A 23,417-nucleotide genomic window follows, 5' to 3' on the forward strand; every position below is an offset into this window, starting at 1 on the left:
TCTTATTTAAAGAAATGTTGTTGTTGGGATGTAAGTAAACCTATTATAAAAAATATAATAATTAATTTAAATTAAAAAGTTACTTTTTTTAAGAATAGTAAATGTACAGAAGGTAAGTTTTTTAGATTAAATATCTTTTTTTTTTTGTTAACATAAACTAAAGTAAATTTAATATTCGCTTGACTTTTGTATTTAAAACAAAAAGGAAACTTGAAATTCATAGGCATTTTTTTTAGATTGGAGAGAGATTGAATTGTGAAATGTGGAAAAAGATGAGGAGTTAGCACTTTTTGACAAAAAAAAAACTATCAAACGCTGTCTTTGTATTTATTACTATTTCTTTCAAAACAAAATATTTGTTTTCTCTTTCGTTGCTAATTAAATTAATGGAAAATTTCGTTTTTTTTAATAAATGCTCTGTAGTTTATTGGTTACATTTGTAAAAAATAAAAAATATATTATTTTTTATTTTTTCTTCTAAGTGTTTCGCTTTCGATTATTAAATCCATATTTTATCAAAAAATATAGTTAACAATAGTTACATTTTTATTAATGCCTTTTTTTATAAACTTATTGTGATTTACTTTAGTTTTTTTTTTTCTTTTATGTGGTTCTTAGTTATAAATAAATCACCTATATTTATATATACTTTTTTAAATTATAAAAAATCACTTTTTCTGTGTATTTTATAAAAAAAAAAAACAAAAAATAATAAATTTCTATTATTTACTCTTATAAATATTGAAAATTTAAATAAAAAAATTAAACCAAAAAATATAAATTTTTATACATTTGCTGCTTGTTGGCAGAAGAATTACACACATTTCCATTTGTATTTTTTTTTTTTTTAGAGTACAACATTAAGATGGGGGGATAAAGTTGAGGTTGGAAGCAAAGCTTCTCTGCTCGTTATCAAGTCTTTTTTTTCTTTCTATCTGTCGATAACTTAAACTACACATTTGTTGTTTGTTTCTTTTTTCTAAGATATGTCTGTACATTCTTCTTCTCTAGCTACTTCTTTGTTTCGTTTGGAAGATCAATCAATTCCTTAATTACAGTTTTTTGTCTATTGTTTGTCTGTCTGTCTATTTCTACATTTGTTTTGTTCTTATGAAAAATTACATACATATCTTCTTGCATGTGTGTGATTGGTTAGTTGTCTTTTCGTTTAGTTTCTTCTTTCGTTATCGTCGTTTTCTCTTGTTTGTTTGTCTGTTTGTGGCTTTTGTTGTCGTGTCTTCAAATTACTTAGATGCGCCAGCCTTGATCATCATCAACATTTGAGTCGGTATCGGAAGGCTCTTCACCATACATATCAGCCAATTTACGGAAACGGGGGCCAAAGTTCGACAGATAATCAAAATTGAGATCACCATCATCTGTACACGAGGCCAAGCTGGATAGAGAGCCATCCGAGTTGCCATCTCCCTCATAGGCATAGTGCCGTACATCGTCCACAGGGAAGGAGAGTATTTCACGATCACAATTCTCCTTTTTATCGCCCAGGAAACCACCAATATCCGGTATTTCTTGTGGCTGTGTTGGCATGGCATGTAAACTGTGCGGATCTTTGTAGAGAGTTTCGCCATAGTAGGGTTGTGTGGTACGCAAAACATTGAGATCATAATCGGTATCACGTTCGCCGCCACCTTCATCTTCATAATTGATGATGGTTTCTCGAATGTCATCAATGTCCTTTTCATGCCAACCATTCTTCTGTTTCTTTTGCACAACCACAGCCAGGAGGATGATGAGTAGCAAAACTATGCACGAAATAATTGCAATTAGGAAATTTTTGTTAATACCCAAACTAACTGCCACTGCCACGGCTCTTTGACAACCGGAGTCGACATTGCGGAACACAGCTGGAGTTCCCAAATTGTAGGTATGATCATTGATGGTGAGATTCTTTATGCAGCCAAAGAATCCCTGCTGACCCGGTACATAGGTCCAGTTAAGTTGATGACCCAAGTTGACCAAATCCACAGGGGTGCCACCCAATTGCAGGGGTGCATTGACATTGAGGAATTCATTGGGACCCTGGGGTGCACCCAAACTCATACATGTCGATAAACGGCAATTGTCGACGGTCATTTCAATGCTTGACTTCTGCAACACAATGTCCAGTTGATAAGATTTGCCTGCCTGCAGCTGTATGTGGCGATGATCTATGCGTATGGTACCAGAACCATAGTCCACCGTCAACACCGGGTAACCCTTAACCAATTCCAAGGCCAAAAAGTCAGACAACGGCAGTAGGGGATTGTAATTTATTGGCCCCAAATACATAATCAAACCATAATCTGTTTGTGGTGCAATTTCCAAGCTAATACGGGTATTATCACAGGCAGAAATGGGCTCATAGAAGGCATAACCATTACCATAGAAACCCACAGAGACCAATTCACAATGGGGCCCCGTAAAACCATCTATGCAATCACAGGCATCATCTTCACCAATCTTGGGGGTACCGCCATTCAGGCAATATTGACGTCCCTTGGCTTCGCACACACATTGGGCCTCAATAAAAGCATTGACACCCACAAATGAGGTAGTGTTCGAATAGATCATATATGGAACGGATGATTTGTGTAGGGTATTGGTACAGGAACTTTCACATTTGTATTTCTCAATGAGGCACTCATCAATGTTGACCATTAAAATTTGCAAATCCAATTCATTTTCCAATTCCATTTGGTGTTGGGCCACAATGCCATTTAGCTTTTCGGGGGCATAGTAGGGAGAGCCATGGGCTGAGTAACGGACATCCAAGGTGTTGTTGGCATTTTGCAAAACGGTGAAAACATCAACATTCTCCACTGAGGTGTTGAATAGACGGGCCAAGTAAAACTGCAAACGATCTTTGAGCGATAAGGCATTATCACCCTGGGCATCACGTGGAACACTGATGAAATCTTCTTTGGTTATGTTATAGAAACGTATGCTACCACTTTTGTCGACTGCCTCTTCGGGTAACTCTCTTACCACCACCGTTACATCAGCATCCACTGAGTGGCGTGGTATAAACGTAGACTCTTCGGTGACAATAAACTGCAGTTCATATGTTCCCTCGGGGGTACCTTCCAAATATGTTATCATACCAGAACTGGGATTTAAACGGAAGTTATCGTGGGGTATACCCTGGGCCCATTGGAATTGTTTATCATCCAAATCCCAATCATCTAAATCGTCGACAAATACCCTACCAATTTCGGTGTCGGGAGCTTCTCCTTTATAATTGTAGAAGGTGATGCGTGATGAACCCTCCGACATGGCATTGTCATTGACATCACCAATAATCAAGTGTAAAATGCTCACCTGGCTCATCTTTGGCTGGCCCGAATCACTGATGCGTATGGGTATGAAATATTCCTTTTGCTGCTCACGATCAAACTGGACATTGGCAAAGAGATAGTCATTGTCAATGCTGAATTTATTTTTAATATCCTCAGAAGCTTCAGAGTCAATGCCAAAAGTGTAAGGTGGACCATTTTGGGGTTCATCATAATCATTGGCTTGCAGTTGTACCACCTGGCCAGGATTGCGATTCTCCTGCCATATCACAGGCATTTTGTTCACCAAGAAGGGTGCATTATCATTGATATCTTGTAGATTTATGGTAACAGGCGTCACCGATTTCAAGCCGGTGCCATCTTCATCCACTGCTGCAATCAACACTTGCCACGACTTGTGGCCATGAGGCAAATCACGATCCAAGGGTTGGATTAATCTCAAACAGCCATTATCATCAATGCTCAACATTTTCTTGTGGTCATCTTTTACCACAAAATATTTGATGTGCTGATCAGCATTGCGATCTTTGATATCCGGATCATAGGCTTCAATGTTCAAAATGCAGTGTTCAAAGATTTGCTCCTCGCGTATGGTTATCGTGTAGTTATCCTTAAAATAGGGTGGATTGTCATTGACATCTTCCAATTTTATGATTACCGTGGCATAATCATCAAAGATGCCATCAAAGGCCCGGATTTGTAGCATATACTCGGTGATGTTTTCATAATCCAATCTTGAGTTGACTGTTATTTTACCCGTTTGCTCTTCAATTTTAAAGGCATTGCCAATGTTGCCACTTTCTATGGTGTACTTGATTTGGGAGGCATTATCTTCATCTTCGGCCGTCACTTCAATGACGATGAAATTGATGTTGGCATCTTCGGGCAACTTGTCGGCCACATATTCACTCATTTGGAAATGGGGCTTGTGATCGTTTTTATCGGCAATTTCAATGCGAAACACTTGATGGCCCCGATTGGGTTCGCCGTTTTTAATCAAAGACGAGGGAGAATTGTCACTGGCAATAACCTTGACATTATAGAAATCTCTTTCTTCACGATCAAAGGTGGTGAGGGCAGTAATATTACCAGTTTGGGGATCAATTGAAAAGATTTCCTTATTGTCAGCCAATTCGAAAGAGACAATATTATTCGCCTCTGTACCATCCATGTCGAAGGCACGAACCTGCATCACCGGTGTACCGGCTGGTTCATTTTCCAAAATTGTACCTGCCTTTACTTCGGTGAAATAGGGAATATTATCATTGACATCTTCTACACGTATCTTGAGAACATGTTCCGCTACCAAATCATAGGTATTACGGGCACTCATTGTTAGGGTGTAGTCGGTAACCGATTCATAATCCAGTGATTTACCCAAACTTATGGAAACCGTATTTTCAATTTGATTAAATACAAATGTTTTCTTACTATTCGTTTGCTCCGTTCGCCCCGTAATCAGCTCAAATATCACCTCCGGTTTATTGGGTACATTCGATATCGCCTTCAGCGTAACTATGGGCGCTGAATAATCGTTGAAATTTTCCTTTAGATATATTACATCATCGCCTAATTCAATGAATTGTGGTGGTTTCTTGGACGATTCGACAACTCGTATGCGCACCTCTATTTGGGCATCTTGTGGTGGATCGGGTACTATATTATAGGCTCTTACCGTTATCGTATAGGTGCCGCCAGGTTTACGATCTATCGGGCGAGTAAGGTAAATTATACCAGCAGCCTTGTCGATTTTGAAATAGCTATAATCACGTTCCTGCAGAATTTCATATTCAATAATACTGTTGTTGCCATCATCCAAATCACTGGCCGATATACGCATTACAACCGCATTGGGCTGGAATGAAAGAGAGAAGAAATAGAAAAGGGTGGGATTTAGTTAAATCTCAGGGAATATAAGTTAATTAAAAAGTGTAGGTAATAAATAAATATTTTAAAAATTAGATCATATTTGGAATGAGTATTAAAAATACTATGTAAGCTTTTGAGAATCTTACGCAGAACCAGTTTATGAGAAAAAATTTGGGTTTATGGGTAGCAATGAACACGAAAAAACTTTCCTCGGAGTATAGAAAACTGAAGTAAATAAACAAAATATTAGTTTTCGTTACAATGTGAGTGCGTTTGTCGTGAAGAAAATACATTTCAGCGGCTAAATATCCGAGTAAATGTATAAAACACATTTGCATTTGAAAAACGAAAAGTTCTAGGACAGAGAAGCCACTACATAGTCGATACGTCCGAAGATCTGCTTTACCACCAGTGAAACCAGGTAACGTAATTTGGTGACTATGTGGAGTCCTTGGCTTTCCTTTTTCACTTGCAAATAATTTCGATCATCAAAGTTAACTCTAAACGAGAAAATTAATAAAAAATCATTAAAAATGGTCTTCGCCCTAAAAGGCAAAATTTCATAAAATAGTTTTTATTTATTTTGGATATTTCTCCGAATTTGTTGATTTTTCCATATCAAAAACAAAACAATTATTTTCTTTGTTCTCATTTCGAAATACATAATACGGTTAACAAATACGAGGTTTCAGTAGTTTTTCTTTCTTATTTCCCAATCGATAAGAAGAAACTGACCCCAAAGTTGGCTTTCACCTTAAAAACAATGTATTTTAAACTGAAGTAGTTCAGAACTTCTACTTACTATCAAAATAACCCACAAGAAACACATTTTCCAAAACAACTACTCTCTGCAAATTTTTAAGCACTTTATATGTATCGATTTTCCTTTCTTTCCGTTTACAAAGAAAAAAACAAATAATAATACCGTGTCACGTCCGTTCAAGTGAAACTTATTTATTTTTCTTAAGAAGAGGTCTAACAGCCTACTAAGTTTAGGTTTCTTTGGGCTAGTTGATTGCATGGTGGTAGATGAGTGTGATACATGTGTACAAACGTAATAAAAACTAACAGTATTAGGGCATTTAAGTGAAAAAAAGGTTTCAAGGTTCTTTATTTTTCCCGGGCATTTGTGTCTATGCGCGCTTTAACGTGAGTGCAGTGAACTCAATTGGAATGGATGGAATATAAAAATTGCAAAGGGGAATCGATAGTTGACAACAAAATTGCACAATTGTCGGAAAACTTTTTACACTTCTGGAGAAGAAAGACTTTTTAAAAGATTTGTAATTTGCAATTGAATTTATTGTGGCCTTTCTAAAATTGACATATACAAGTCGAACTTTATGGCAAGGTGGTATATATTTGAAATCTTAGGTATAATAGAAAAGGAATTTTATATATAATTTTCCAGATAGCGATATTTAATATCAGAAATATAGGCTTCAAAATTTGAATGATTAGATATATAGCGAGTGAAAATTTGGGGGGAGGGGGGCTGGTAAGTTTTAATTTTTTTTGTTGTGTGCAATATTTTTGGTGGTTGTGGGGCAAGTTTATTTGGGGTGGGATAAGTTTTTGTTTGGTGTTGGGGAGGGAGCAAGTTTCCCCCTCAACTTGCTCGAATTCGAGAAGAGTTTCACTCGCGAGTGGAATTCGAGCGAGTATTCGGAGCTCTGGTATTGACAAATGATATTCCAAAAGTATTCTACGAATAGGCGATTGAAAACCTCTTTCAAGTATTGACCTAAATGGACATATCCGCTTGCTAGCAAGTTATTGAAAAAATTAAATAAATAAAATCATTCATCGTAAACAATAATTATATGACTCAGCTTACGAATGTACCAAAAGAAAAAAAAAACAAGTAAAAAAGTGTCAGTCGGCTTTGCCGACAGATGATATATACCCTCGGCTAATGTGAAGTGAAACTTTCACATACGGACAGATCGAATGTATTTAAGGTCTCTTTAGAATTTTGTGGCCCTGTTTGGACATTTGAACATGCCGAAAAAAATGTGGATTAGGAATTAACTGCACTAAGACTCAAATGTTGAACCTTTGTGGGGGAGGTACCATTAGGGAGGACCGATATGGGCCATTTAAGAAGTTAAACTAAATTTTGACAAAATATATAGAGATCCAAACTTTGGACCAAATTGGTTGCCCCATTCAAGTGATATCGTCGTAGCATTTTAGTGACACTTTTAAATATTTGGGAGAAGTACCGGAAGTTGTGGACCGGTATTGCCCCATGAAACTAAGTTTGGATATAATATGACAAAGACCAAACATGGGACCAAATCGGTTGAACAGTTCGAGAGTTATCGTGCTCTCCGACCGCCACATATGGTGACATAGAGGGTTTTTACACCCTTCCGGCTGTTTGCTCAAGAAGTATGGACTTGCCCCTGAAAAAACTTTTACCATCGTAATTGAGGCAGCGAATGCATGTTGCTTCAACAAAAATCAAAGTGATTCGATAGCAGCTATCAAAGTGGACTTATCCCAAATTTTGTGTGGGAGGTACCAGATGGAGTAGACAAATATAGTCCATATTCGAACCTGATCTATATAGATATATTAGGATGTGCAAAGCATGGATTTCATCGGTCACTCCCTTCAAGAGTTATCGTGCGCACAATTTTTCCGAACATTGTTGAACTTTTGTGGGGGAGGTACCTGAAGGAGTGAACCGATATGGCTTATCTTCGAACTTAAACTAAGTTTGGAAACAATATTACGAAAGCCAAATCTTGGACGAAATCGGCATATCCTTTCGAGAATTATCTTGCGCTCCAACAACCTCACACGGCGTCATAAGGGTTTTTTGCTACTTTCATGCTATTTTCTCAGGAAGTACGGACTTGCCGCTGATGAAACTTGTACCGTCGTATGGGAGGCAGTGAATACAAGTTGCTACAACAAAAATCAAAACCATCCGAGAGCAGGTCTTAAACTAAACTTTCCGAAAATGTTGGGTGGGAGCTACCGGAAGGAGTGGACCGTTAGAGTCCATATTGGAACCTCATCTATGCCTGGTAAAAATTTCACGATGTGCAATGTATGGACCGCATCGGTTGCTCGCTCCCTTCAAGAGATATCGTGCGCACAAATTTTCCGAACATTTTTGAACTTTTGTGGGGGAGGTATCTGAAGGAGTGAAACGATATGACCCATCATCAAACTAAGTTTGGACAAAATATTACGAAAGCCAAATTTTGGACAAAATTGGCTCATCCTTTCGAGAGTTGTCGCGCGCACCAGCCAGCCAGACAGCAGACAGACGGACGGACATTGCTAAATCGACTCCAAATTGTCAGAAACGGACTTCGTCCAAACCTACTTGGGGTCTAAAACAATTATTTCGATGAGGCACATTTTGCTCGTATGAAAGTGTATATACCCTCGTTAGCATACATGCTGAGGGTATAAAAATACCAAGATTAGAATTGGTGGACATACATTTACTATGAACTGATGCCAAACTTTAAAAGTAAATGGAATTTTGGTTGTTGTTGTTGTTGTTGTTGTAGCAGCATAAAACCTACGTAGAAGCATAGGTTTGATTCTGGGTTGGAAGCCGCTGGCCGAAACACTATGGTTTCGGGTCAATCCGGTACGAAAGAACCCGCTCTATATATTCCTCAAAGGCTGATGGCATAAAAATTGTAGGTGCAGCTTTTAAACCATTATTTCGACTAGCATGGACTTCCCCAATAAAAATATCAACATCATAGCCCTGGAGCTTTCATATAACAGTAAAAACAAACCACAGTAAGAGCTTTAAATTTAAGTCACAATTTTCCCCTGACTTAACAACTGCTCCAATGACAATGTAGGATTTTTGTTATGTTTTTAAAACAAGTTAGGAAGAAAAAGATTTCTAAAAAGTTACAAACGTAAAGAAAAACTGAATACACCATATTGTCTCATTGCACAGTGTCCGATTTTCCGAAAAACCTGGCCAAAAACTCTAAAAATGAATGGATTTTGACCTAACCTTTGGTTCTTATGTTTTTCGGGCCGCTGATTACATTTTTGATATTATTTAACCCTCAGGCGGTCATTTAAGGGGTCTTTTTGCTCCATCATCCTATAAAATGTGATCTTATCGGATCAACATATTCTACGAATTTGTTCGCCATCAATTTCTACTATAGGTCCTAGAATACACCAAAACTCTATATCTTACCTAAAGTCCAGAAACATGCGAAAATATAAACACATTTTAGGGTCAATGACGTAATTTATATGGCTTTTGGCAAAATTGTCATACAAAGCATCATTTTAGACGAATGACATCAAAGACAAAACTGTTCTCCGCTAAATTTCACTATAAGTCATTAAAGAAATGAAATCTCTATTTCCATTACATACAAAGGAAATATCGGTATCAATTTTTTTAAAATACCAAGAAACTAAAATGGGGTAGCAAGCTTCTACCATTTCTACCGTTTTGGAAATGTTTGAGTTAAGATCACTTGGAATCCTTGCACTTTAGGTGTATAATGTCTTTGGCAACTTTACTGACCAGAATGCGAGGTATATTTTTCTTAAAAAAAATTAACCCTCGTGGAAGTCATAAAAGGGGTCTTTTTGGTCAATTTTTCTAAAAATCGTTAAAATCTCCTATAAAATGTAATGGAATCAGATCAAAATATTCTAGAAATTTGTTCGCCATAAAATTTTACAATAGGTCTTAGAATACATCAAAACTCTAAATTATAACCAAACGCCAGAAAGTGACCCTATCCTATATTCTGACGTTCTGAATCAAAGAAAATCTGTACATATCTGCAAGACAAAATATCACATAAAAACGAAAAGTGCAAATATGTGCAGGGTGTTGCGATGGAAATTGGTAAAAAAAACTCTTCCCTTTTTATGAAATGATAAGTTACACAGCCCAACTCGATCTTACTCATAACTATTTTCATAATTTATTGTGAAAATTGATCTTGAAAAAAATTAACAAGTACGGACATAATTTATTAAAGTACGCACAATTCATTGGCGACACTGAACATCTTAAATACGTTTCACATACCTTTCATTACAATTACAAAAAGAAAATATTCAATAACCGTTGTTTATTTTGCATATTATCATAGATTTATAAACAACTTAAATATTGAAAAAAAAAAAAAAATCCAAATAGGGTCACTTCGACCTGCTTTTATACCCACTTATTAAACAAGAAATGTATATATTTTTTCATAAGTACACGCACTGGGATCCTATAAACAATATCTGACACTTTTTAGTGTAAATTGATAATTTTTTTTTCGATTTTTGGCCAGGTTTTTTGGAATATCGGACACTGTGCATTGTGGCGAAGAAAACAATGTTGTTCTTGTGTTTGCCAAAAAAACGTGAGCCGCTAGAGCAATAACAAATAGGGGTAACATGTGACCTCCAGAGCAAAAAAAGTGAAAATTCGTGGAAAATTGTAACAATGGAAAGGAGGGTGAACGATTGTTGCTGACAATTGGGGAGGTTCAGATTCGTCGTTTGATAAACCCATACAGTATCGGAAATAAATATATAGACGATAAAAACAATGATGTTGCAACTCTACTCAGCGAGTGCAGAAATCGACAATCATTTGCTGAAATAATCAACAACTTATAAATACATATATATACCGTACATACTGTAATACATTTTATGTAACTGCATTGATCACCATAAATTCGTAAAACGAATAGGCAAATAAAGAAGAAGATAAAAACAAAAAAGTTTCAGTCAATTTTTTTAATTTAATTTTCTTTGCAAATATTTGCTCTGCAAGAAGCTACTATTTCTTACTACAATAAAATTGTTTCCTTTATGTTATCGGAAAAATAGTAAAAATTTATAGATTCTTGCAGTTCTGGAACAGACCAAATATTTATAAATAAATTCAATCTAAACAGACAATGGGTAAATTTAATTGCCTTGTTTAACCGAAGATTCCAATTCACAAATTTTTTGCTCTAAACTTCTAAAATCATAACCATCTACAAAAAGAACAACTGTTTGGATTCTCATATGTTGCTATTGGTCTGTTCCAGTACTTCAAGGATCTACTAATTTTTTACAATTGTTGTCGATAACATAAAGGAAAAAATGTTATCCTAGTAAAAAATAGTAGCTTCTTGCAGGTTCTGGAACAGAGCATATATTTCAATCACATTGATTTTCCTACCACTCTTGACCCGACACTCGATCCGATTGCGACATGTTCTGTGATTTTATGACTTAAATGGAAAAATGGACGGACACACCTAGCTAGATCAACTTAGCTCTTCAAAACATCAATTTTGATATGTTTAAATGTGGGTCTGCGACAGTGATTAGCGAAATCGTAAGAGATTATTTAAGGAAAAACTAATATTGGATTTATCTTCATTTTTCATTATTTACTTTAAAACTTTCTAAATTGTTAATAGGCCACTATTTTAAATTTAGTAATTAAAAAATGCTAAGAGGTCTGTTGTGAAAACTGCTGAAACTTCTTCCTGGCACTTAATACGGTCATAACAATTAGCAATATTTAAATATTATTTTGCAATTAAATGGTAATTGTATTAAAAGTACTATCAGTTATATACTTTTTAATTGTTTTTATTTATTTTTTTTTCTGCCGAACCCATCAATCACCGATAAGAAGATTTCCCGGCAGAAAGAAGGTTGCGTTTTTATTTTTAACAAAGCAATCAACAACATTTCTATAAATGTAATCCTTGATATGGTAGACAGACAAAAAGAAAATAAAAATAATAATGATTTATGTATTTGAGTTCAATCTCGTTTGTTAACAAGATAATCTCATCTTATTATCTGTTGCATGTTTTTATTATTATTTTTCCCTTTTTTCGAATTTCCAATAAAAATATAACTATGGGAGTTTGTATTAACAGAACTGACAGTGGTTTTTGAAGGCATGAACCTAGAAAAAAAACCATAATGAATGGTCAATCATCCATCAACTAGTTGGGAGGGATAGCATTACTTTGAAGAAAAAATTCGAAAAGAAAAACAACCCCCAAAAAATTGAACTATGGAAAACTATACCTTTTGCTGATGGAAAATTAGTTGCACAAGATAACAACATCAGCTGCAAGAAAAAATAAAAATGATATGGATTTCGTTTGATTACAACTTCATAGAAAATGGAAATGTAACACCTGTGGATTTCGAGGAAGTGGATGGTTTTGTATGTGGTTCTCATAAAGAAAAGAGGCATTGTAACACATTTCTTTTTTCTGGGAATGAAAATTTAAATATTGTCTTTTCCCGTAACATTTTGTCACACAAACACACACTGTTTTAAGGACTAGGAAGTACATTTTCCTGGGAAAAAGATTACGAGTAGACTTTGTTCCTTAATGAAAATGCTTTTGTCAATATGTACTAACTTTATATCTCAAAGGGAATAGAATTTGGGTTTTTAATGGAAAGAGATGTTAAAATGTTTGACATATTTTGTGTAAGTTTGGGGGATTTATGTCAACATTGTGTTGAAGGTACCTTCACATGGAGTATGTGGTTATACGAACATAGTTTTAAGAACATATTAATAATAGCAAATTGAAATCATACCATCAATCCATCTCCATGGATTCAAATGATAGGGGGAAAAGCTTGGTTATCCCGCTAACGATCTATATTTATTGATGCACAATTTTCCAATAGTTAATTATCATTTGCATGTTTGTCCTTAGGATCTTAAAAAAAAAACAGATGATGTGTTCACATACATAACATATATTTTCACAACATCCTCAAAACAACTAGGAAGACAGCTTATATTTCCTTTAACGACCCACCGCAGAAAATTTTGTATACTATACTACAGATTATACCGATTCCAACGAAGTATTACTTTTGTTGTGGAAATGTTTACTTCCCGAGGAATATAAAGCTTAGAAAATTCCCTTGTTTACTTGGAAAAAAATTTACGATTTAAAAGAAAATGTTGTTCGCGTAGCCGAAATATAGTTAAACTTATCGAGATGCAGCGATTGCGTTGGCTAGGCCATATAATAAGAATAAGCGATGATGAACCCGCCAAAAAGGCGTATAAATTCGGGCCACATGGCGGTGCACGCTGAATTGGCAGGCCAAAGAATAGATGGCGCAAACAAGTGGATGAAGAGATGACAAGTCGCGGTATTCAAAAAAGCAAAGCACTAAACAGAGAGAATTGGAGATCTTTTCTTAGTTCGGTCTATGGAACAAATGTTCTGTAATGGGCCAGCTAAGTAAGTAAGTAAGCCTAAATTTGCTCCCGTCCATAGGAGAAAGTCTTAAATCTCCGGCCAAAGGCCGGCTACTTAAGAATACTTACGATTTAAAGGAAATTTTTGCGTTTTTTCTGCGAAGGGTCGGCAAAGGAAGTTTGTTCTATTTTGTGGAGCTCATTAAGAACCTAATAATCTTGCCTTTAAAAAAGGAAATTCAAAAATATCTATTAAAAAAGTGGCGGAGTGTCAAATTTAAAATTTCGATTTTAACGAAAACAAGTAAAAAAGAAAGAAACGAAATTTATTAGGCTTTGGTGGGGTATTGCAAGAATACCATGGTGGGCGCTGTTTTTTTTTATACCCTCAGCCTTTAGGCTAAAGAGGGTATTTACACTTTGATACGACCAAAAATGTGCCTCATCGAAATAATGGTTTTAGACCCCAAGTATGTTGGTACGATATCCATTTCAGACAATTTTGAGTAGATCTGGCAATGTCCGTCTGTCTGGCTGGCTGGTGCGCACGATAACTCTCGAACGGATCAATAGATTCGGTTCAAATTTTGGGTATCGAAATATTTTGTCCAGATTTGATTTAAGTTCGAAGATGGGCCATATAGGTCCACTCCTTCAGGTACCTCCCCCACAAATGCTCAAAAATTGTCGCAAAACTTGTGCGCACGATAACTCTCGAAGGGAGTAACCGAATTGAACCAAACTTTGCATATGGTAATACTACCTCTAGGCATACCTCAAGTTCGAATATGGATTATATCGGACCACTCCTTCAGGTACCTCCCACACAAAATTTGAAATAAGTGCAGTTTAGTGACACCTCACGAATCGTTATGAAATTTTTTGTAACAGGATGTTCGTGCGGCCCCCGTTACGTCATTGTAATTTTTTTCAAGGGCAAGTCCATAGTTCCCGAGATATGGCGCATAACCTCAAAAAAAACGCTGCACTATGTCGCGAGTTCAAATAAACGGTGGCCAAATATAAAAGAAGTTGGCGTTGGCAGATGAATTTTGGTATAAATACTGACAATGTCGAGAGCAAAAAATTGGGAAGGTCGGTCCACGTTTTGGGATAGTCCCCCTGCAACGGTACTTCTCAATGTTTCGGTATTTTCAATATTTTAGCTAAACTTATCAACCAAATTGGTTGAATTTCGAGATGCGGGATTTTCACTTCACAAAAAACTTTTCCGATACAAATTATGGACATAGGTCCACGTTTTGATATAGACCCCATACAACGGTATCTCCCGATTTTCCGAATTTTGAAGATTTTACATATGTTTCGCGCCCAAACACGCCGAAATTTTGCATTGAGGGTTCCCAATGGACCAAAAAACTTTTCTGATAAAAGTTATGTACATAGGTCCACGTTTTGATATAGCTCCAATTGAACGGTATCGCGCGATTTTCGGTATTTTTTTTTTTTTTTTTTATTTATTTTTCAAAAACTTGCCACCAGGCGGATATGCCCATTTTATTTGGTTGCAAGCAAGCTACATTGAATATTAAACTACATATATAAACAAAAAATTAATACAAACATATATCAATTATACAGTAAATGATGTTAAAATTGAATATTAAGAATATAAAATTGAACTTAATAAATTAAAAATAAAACTTAAACTAAAATCCCAATTAGGAATTCTTCAATAAGAATGCTACACCGCAGAAATAAACGGATTTGTACTACTAAAATTACGTCCTCTCCTGAAGAAATCTTAATACAAGTTAGTAAAAACTTATATTTATATTAAAACTTATATATTATATTATTTTCAAGGTTTTAGCCACATTAAACAACCAATTTAGCTGATATTTGGTATTTAGTCTTCGCCAGGTCTTGCGAAATATTTTTACAGAGAATTGTTGGTATTGGTTTACGTTTTGATATAACTCACATGGAACGGTACCGCCCAAGATACCAAGGATTATCTGCACTAATCCACATTTTTGTCGGCAAGTTCAAATGTCCAAAAATGGGCCACAAAATGCGAAAGAGACCCTAAATTCATTCGATCTGTCCATAGATGAAGGTTTCAATTCACATTGGCTGAGGGTATATGGTAATATTCAAAAATGTTTTACAATCGTTGAAGTTGAGGTTAACCATTTAATAAGTCGCGAACTGTCAATATATTTTATACAATATGAATATATTTATATTAATTGAAGTGTTTTAGCCGGGCTCGCATAAAATGAACCATAACAAATAATTTGTGTGGAAGCTGTGTTGGTGGTAATATTTAAAAATGGTTAAAAATGTGTTGAAGTTTATAAGTTTTTTTGTGTTCTTTCCTGATTTCTGGTCAATCCACGAAAAATTCAGACCTGAGCTCAAAGAAAGAATTGAAGAATACCCCTTGGGCAACATGGTTCTAATGTATGACTTTTCGATATATACACTGCATCCCCCTAAAATCGATGCTGACATTTTGAAGTTTTGAAATCTGGGTTTTTTGAATTTTTCTTATAATTGGAGGGCGCAACCAGATAATTACTCAAACTGTTTATTGGATTGTAGAACTCGTGATTCCACGTCGTTTGATGTATATCTCATGAGTGTGCTTCATACAGCTCCCTAGGAATAGGAGTCCAAAGTCGACATTTTGATGCGTAAATTTTCTTTAAAAACCTTTTTTTTGGCTTCAAAAGTTACAACTGTGACTCAGGTACCCTTGAACCCCGCGTGATTTTAGTTTTTTTACGCGCCGGATCTAATGAACCCTTCCGCTTTCAAATCCATCCACTCAAACGGCGGTTATAGATACCTTGAAAGTAGGAAATTCTGCAAAATTATATTTTGATGATTCCGCGCATTGAACCGCGATTTTCTTTGGTTATTTTTACATAAATGGAATCCTTTATACGCGATTATATTATTTTTCAAAACCGTGTGGCATAAATTACCGAGATTCTGGAGTAATATTCGTATTTTGTATAAAATAGAATTTGGTAGCACATCCGCGGTTCTTGACGAATTTGTTTAAAATTTGTTATAATGACGTATTTTTTATAGGCGGTCGCTGAAATCGGATGCGCCTTATAATCTTATGTACATCGCGCAATTTTTCCCCACATAAAGGTTTTTTGAACAGTAAGATGCAGCTGACGGCACACTTTGGCCGCTGAATGAAAAGTGGAAAAATCGCTACATATTGATAGAGATGCACTCGCTGTATCTGAAAAGCGCATGCGCCTTAACTGATTTTAACGAATTCGCGAATTATACGTTTTTTAACTTTTATGTTTTTTCTTTGGTTGTAATTTCAATATTACTTTCTATTTCATAATCCTATTGTAAATCAAAGTAAGCAAATACACTTTCGGGTTTGTCATCGCATTTTCCCTGAAGAAGTTTCAGCGAAGTCCGTCAGTCCTTGCTTCGAAATTTAGCGAAATAGTAGAATAACTCCCAAAAATGTTTTTTCTATTTTTCGTATTAAAAAAAAATATATATTTTTGAAATAATTTCCAACAATAAGTTTTCGTCTTTTGTTGTTGCTGTAATATGGCAGTTATAAATCCTATCGTTAAAATTTTGGTCTCATATTTTTCTACGCGTTGTCTAGAATCTGTACGTATTTTTAATTTATTTTTTTCGAATTTTATTTGGACTCTAAATTAGAATAAACTAAATTTACTCCAAGATTTTTTCGTTATTTCTTGATTTTCCGCGAAAATAGAAATACATTTAGTAAATATTTAGGCATCTACGGATAGGTATTAAATGCAGTTAACGCTTTATATATACATTTTCTTATTACAGAAAAAAATTGAATTTTTAAATATTTGTTCTTTATAAGGGAATAAAACCCCCCATAACTTTGGAGCGCAGCATCCAATTTTGTTAACGCGAACAGATTTGAAACCACGACTTTTTTCTTAATCTATGTTCCAATAATTGCGGATGTGCTCGCAAAATTTTTTTTAACATTTCTTCCAATGGAATTGCAAAAGAAATTTGAAATTTACCATATATCTGTCGGCAAAGCCGACTGACACTTTCTTACTTGTTTTTTTTTTTAATCGGTTATTATCTAGAGAAACTACTAAAATCTGTAGTTAGAGTGATGTACAATGGATTGAGTCTAAATACTGGGACATTGTGGGTGGTCCACATCTCAGCAAGTATAGGCAAAAAAGTAGCTATTTATGTCTTGACGAAATATTAAGAAGAATAAATTTTGAACAAAGCCGGTAATAAATTCGTTTGAGAGTTATTGTTATCGAGTTATCGGGAATGGATGTACCAGGAGGAAAGGGCCGACATGGCTCATTTTCGAACTTGATCTAAGTTTGACAAAATATTACGAGGAACAAATTTTGGATTCGTTCCAGTGTTATAGAGCGCTATAGCCAGCCAGACAGACGGACAGGGCTAAGTCCCCTAATTTCTATGAATATTATTGATACTAATATTTACTTTTATCGGGAATGTACCGGGAGGAATGGGCCGATATGACTCATTTTCGAACTTGATCTAAGTTTGACAAAATATTACGAGGAACAAATTTTGGATTCGTTCCAGAGTAATAGAGCGCTTTAGCCAGCCAGAGAGACGGACAGCGCTAAATACTCTAACTTCTCTGAGTATTATTAATATTAGATAAAATCTTATTTATAAGGTGATTCGATAAAAAAAAACTCATGCTCAAAGTCATTTGAAAAATGTTCTATATCAACATTTTAGAAAAATTTGCATTTTTGAGAAAAAAGGTCAAAAAGTCATAACCCTAGTGGGAACAAATTGAAAAATCTACCAGCTGACGGAAAAAATCTGAATTTTTTTTAAATTGTAAGTTTTTCTAAGTAGCCGGCCTTAAGCCGGGGATTTAGGACTTTCTCCTATGGACAGGAGCCAATTTAGGGCACGAAAACAACTTTTTTTTAATTTAAATTGTTTTCTTACTTTAACAAGGGAATTTTCGGATCTTAAGAGGCCCATATCTCGGGAAGTATGGACTTCCCCCAACAAACGTTATATTTTTGTAATCAGTACGTAAAGATCTACCTGTGGTAAACATTTCAGATTTTTCCGCCAGCTGGTAGAGTATTCAATTTATGTCCCCTAGTGTATATACCCTATTTCGTCTAAAGCCTGAGGATATAAAAAGCTTCTTTACCTTTCATCAAAATGGTTATTTCAGAAAGATTTATAGCAGTTTAGAGAACGAGAAGTATGGAATCTGCAAAAAAAAACGAGAACAAAACTACGAACAGCAATACAAACCCTGTTTAATTATCCAAGTGGATCCCTTTAACTGTAACTAAATTAAAATTCTTTCAGATTTTTTGGGAACATTTAAAAAAAATTACCTACAATTCTCAAAATTATGTTATTGAAAAGAAAATGGAATCCCAATACTGCAACTATTTGATTTCGTCGATATTTAGGTTCAGAAGTGACCACTGGAACCGATATATCCAAAAAGTATAGCCTTTCCCAAATAAATTTATAATCAAGATCTTCCTATGGTAAACATTTTTAAATGACCCCCGAGTGAATGTCTTTAACTGTAAACTAAACTTAAATCATTCTAGATTCTAGAAAACCTTTTTCAAAAAATTACCTGCTTCATACTATTCTCAAGTATAAAACAAATGTGTTGACAAAAAATTTCCACTTCAAATTGATTTTAGTGAAAATATGGGATAATCGCAAAGATTTTTGTACCTAACTAAGGGAATTTCCAAAATATGTTCCAAACATTAACATACAAACTAATAAACAAGGTAAATGAATAAGGCATTTAAATAATTTTTTTTGGAAATTACAACTATAAAATTTTACTACAAAGGGGTTTGATTTTTCCTATACCACTACCTTATTTCATTGTACCATATTAGTAATATTTGTTTCCAACTAAACAATTAGATATTTCCTATTAAATTACAAACCTATCAATAGTTTAGATTTCAAACGAAAATTCAATTTCCAACAAAACATTTGCTATCAATTTCTATTACAGCTGTAAAAACATTGTGGTGTAGGGTATAAATATATTGATATTGAGGTCATAAATAACTTCCCAAAAAATATGAAGTACCTACATACATATTTTTAAAACTGATTCACATTTTGATATCAGCTGCATTATTAAGGCTAACACACCGGGGAAGGCCTTCATTTTATGGCTATGAAGAAATCTTATCGAAAAATAATAGCGCTTACTCAAACCATGCAATCTATGCCAGTCTAAAACAAGAAACGTTAAATTTTGTAAATTTGGAATTGTTTGGGTATTCTAGATACTCACTTGTTGGTTGGTTGGTGTGCAAACGAGCACTTTTTTATGACAACCTACTTTTGGATGTTAATTAACTGGCAAATGAGAACAAGCTAATAATGATGATAGGTACGTATGTACATAGTAGCAAACTATGTGAAATGCTTCGTTGCATATGTTAAACAATAAGATATCATCTTAGTTTTGAGAGTATTGTTTTGAAATTAAGTCAGTTCGTAACAATATTATGAAAATGTATCTATCTTGTCTAGGCATAACACTATTGTATTCAAAGATGTGGGTATTGTTTTCGAAGTTCTATTTAAAATTTTAAAGGTGAGTGTATTTTAAATATTGTTGAAACGTTGCTTATTATTATCGGGAAACACAGAAATAGATTTTCAGTTCTTATAAAGATGTTGCTTTTTGAAGGTTCGTTCCCCCACGATACGTAATTTGGAGACTGTTTACTTGAAGTTTTTTAACTGAAGGACGTAAAATTTAAAAAGGTGAGTGTATTTTAAATAGTGTTGAAACGTAGCTTATTGTTGTCGGGAAACACAGAAATAGATTTTCAGTTCTTATGAAGATGTTGCTTTTTGAAGGCTCGCTCGTTCCCCCATGATATGTAATTTAGAGACTGTTTACTTGAAGTTTTTTAACTGGTGGACGTTTCGCCAGCAACAAATTGAATATTAGCAGCCAAATGCCATAACGGTGTGCTATTAGATAGCATCCAGAAACACAGCTAATGTTAAAAACTTGAGAATTATTTAATTCATATGATATAGGTATTTCTACATTTTACCATTACATTTTGGTTTGTTGGGGACTATGAGTTCTAGACACAAAACTCTTTTGCTAATCCTTTTCGGATGATCCTACAAAATGTCCATGCCAGAGAATTATTTAATTCATATAATATATTTCTTAATTTTACCAGTAACTTGTTGGGGACAATAAGTTTTAGACACAAAACTCTTTTGTTAACATTTTTCGGATGATTCTACAAACTGTTCGAATGCATACGCATATCCTGTATCTATGCTCCCCTGTATTACCTCCCGCCACAAAAGATGCATCATCGTCCTACATCATCAAGTCCTACATATGGCTATAAAATATAAAGCAATTAAATTGTGTTCCTAAATTCAATTAACACACAAAATTAGTTTTGAGCAACTTCACATAATTACCTCAAAGTATCCAAACATAAACCTCAAGCCCATAACAACCTTTTCCCACACCAATTAGCAGTAATCCAGGGGTCCACTAAATTGGCCAAGAAAAGGTATGTATAGCTAACTAAAATCCCTATGTCTTAAAATAAACATAAACATATTATTTAAAAAAAAAGTATTCTTTAAACTCACCTGTATGTCTTCCGACATCGATTCATCGTAACGAGCCTTGTTGAATACTGGTGGATTATCATTGATATCTTCAATGGTCACTTTAAATGTACAAATATCATCCAATGGTGGACGACCATTGTCGGTGGCTTGAACAGTAACATAGACGGCCTTTTCGTGTATAGGTTCATCGCGATCGAATGTGTGTTCGGTTACAATAACACCGGTAGTTGGATTTATACGAAATTTTGGTCTTTCAGCAGCCGACTGCACCAAACTATATTTAATTTCTTGTCCCGCATCAGGATCTTCAGCCTGAACCATAATAACATAGGTATTTTCCGGTTGTTCTTCTTTAACCGATGGCTTATAGCCGGCACAATTTTTAAAGGCGGGTTTACGATTGTCCACATAGTTGAGAATTTCATTGGAATTGACATTATTGTTTTGTACAAAATATGCATTGGAGGCACTTAATGGACCACCGCGTGACGATGATGATGGTATGCTACCCGAATACAGTGCACTCACGGAATCGCGTTTCAAACGTAACACATTTTCTAAATCATTGGACGTTGCCGTTAAATTTGAGCCAACAGCATAGGCGGAATGATGATTGCTGTGGTGATGCTGTTGTTTGTGGCATAAAACATAGGCGGGTAAAGTAGAGGTGAGACAAAATGCTATTAACGCTACGGCAAATGATTTATAAACATTTTGTTGTAGCTGTTTTTGTGGCGGTGAGGGCAGGTATTTCCTTCTTCTACTGCTATAGATATGTTGAAGCTGATGATGCTGTTGTTTGTGGTGGAGGATGTGATGATCTTCATGACCTAAACAAGATCTAGAAGATGTTGGTGAAAAGGACGAAGACGCCGCCAAAGCGTCGGATTGTGTCTGTGCTCTTGTTGCTGATTGTTCTTCTGTTGTGGGTGGCTGTAGGCGTGCCATTGTGTTGAAGTTGCTATTTGTGGTGTTGGTTGGGGTAGTGTCAGGTGAAGCCATAGTTATTTCATTACCACTATCGACGAGGACATTTATTATGGATGGAATAGTTGTGTGTCGAAAATTAAAATTTTCCATAGAAAAACTGGAAAATTTCACCTTAGGCGATAAATGCGGCAGCTGCTGTGCGCTGTGCTTTCTTTTGTCTCTATGTTGTCAGCATTTTGTTAAATCACGGCTTCTACATGTATGAGTCAGTATTTATTAAACCTGGTTTATTTGTAATTTTATCTTTTGATGATTTATCTTTCGATCACTTTTTCTTTGAATTCGATTTTAGTAAACAATTTTCACTTTGTTCCAATTTACTTTTTTTAGTAGGCAAGAAAAAACAAATTTGTGCTGCTTCTTTCATTTACTTCAGTCTTTTTTGTGCACCAAACAATTGACGTTTGTTAACGTCATCGTATTTTCATGGCAACCGACGACGACCGGTACAAAATAAAACGGTAATACACACGGGAGAGTAGAAGATAATAGTTAAAATTTCTTTTCTGTGGTTCTCGCGCTCTCATTTCATTGCGATTCACAAACACTGTTTTTTCTTCTCGTTTTTTGTTTTAAATTGGTTCTTTAAATTGTTAATAACTTTTTAAACTTCATTAATTAAAACCAACTGATGTTTACTCTGGCTTGTTACGTTTCTATCTCTCTTTAGTGATTAACTTGAATTGATGTTAACGTATTTTTTCTTTTTGTTTCTTTCACGTTTTGTCGTTGTAGTAGTGACCCGACAATAAAACAGGTAAATCCAGGTAAAAATAGTGGTTTTACTTCACTCACTCGTACACACACTCCACTCTTATCTATGCCAACGTTTTTACAATGGCCGAAAAGCTAGGTAAATGCAAGCCAGTTGTTGTATGTGTTTTAAATGTTTACTCTTAACAATGGCAGTAGGCAATGCATTTGTAGTGGTTACCAATAAAGCAACCAACAACAATGCGAAGTACAGGGGAACAGATAAAAAACTCCAGGTATTTTTTGTATTTTTCTTTGTTTTAATTTCTTTTAAAAAGGCACAGTTTCGTTAATTTGTATATGTATTTACGATTTTAATTCAATATTTTTTATTGTAATTTCGTTTATTTATTTTTTCTTGTTGTAACCAAGTTAAAAGTTGAGATGCCGAGCAACAAGTTATTCTCTTGTAACTTGTTTGTGTATGCGATCACGATCTTCTCTTTTCGAACGAATCTGGCGCGCAACTCTTCTTCCGCAAAACAACCAACAACACCAAAACTCAAAAACACAACTAAATGAAATACTACTTTTTGTGCACACACAGTTCCAGAGGTGGAAGCGAGCCGATTTTCGGTCGGCGGCGCGCCGCCGCTTCTATTTTTTAAGGATTAAGCCGCCGCCGATTACATCGGCTAAAAATAGCCGCCGTCAACTCGACTGGAGAAGGCTCGCGCCGA

General features: G+C 35.1%; 1 protein-coding gene across 1 annotated transcript; it reads right to left on the reverse strand.

Moving 5' to 3' along the window:
* Positions 1 to 1,096: 1,096 nt before the first annotated feature.
* On the reverse strand, positions 1,097 to 23,280 carry shg (DE-cadherin). The gene is made up of 2 exons (XM_073956582.1): positions 21,013 to 23,280; positions 1,097 to 5,148 (listed from the first exon to the last, which is right to left on the reverse strand). Exons 1-2 carry the CDS (start codon positions 22,072 to 22,074, stop codon positions 1,249 to 1,251), a joined length of 4,962 nt encoding a protein of 1,653 aa, XP_073812683.1. The 5' UTR covers positions 22,075 to 23,280; the 3' UTR covers positions 1,097 to 1,248.
* Positions 23,281 to 23,417: the final 137 nt, after the last annotated feature.

This window comes from Musca autumnalis, unplaced genomic scaffold (assembly GCF_047663935.1).
Source record: "Musca autumnalis isolate F117 unplaced genomic scaffold, ASM4766393v1 scaffold_5, whole genome shotgun sequence".
NCBI classification, from domain to species: domain Eukaryota; kingdom Metazoa; phylum Arthropoda; class Insecta; order Diptera; family Muscidae; genus Musca; species Musca autumnalis.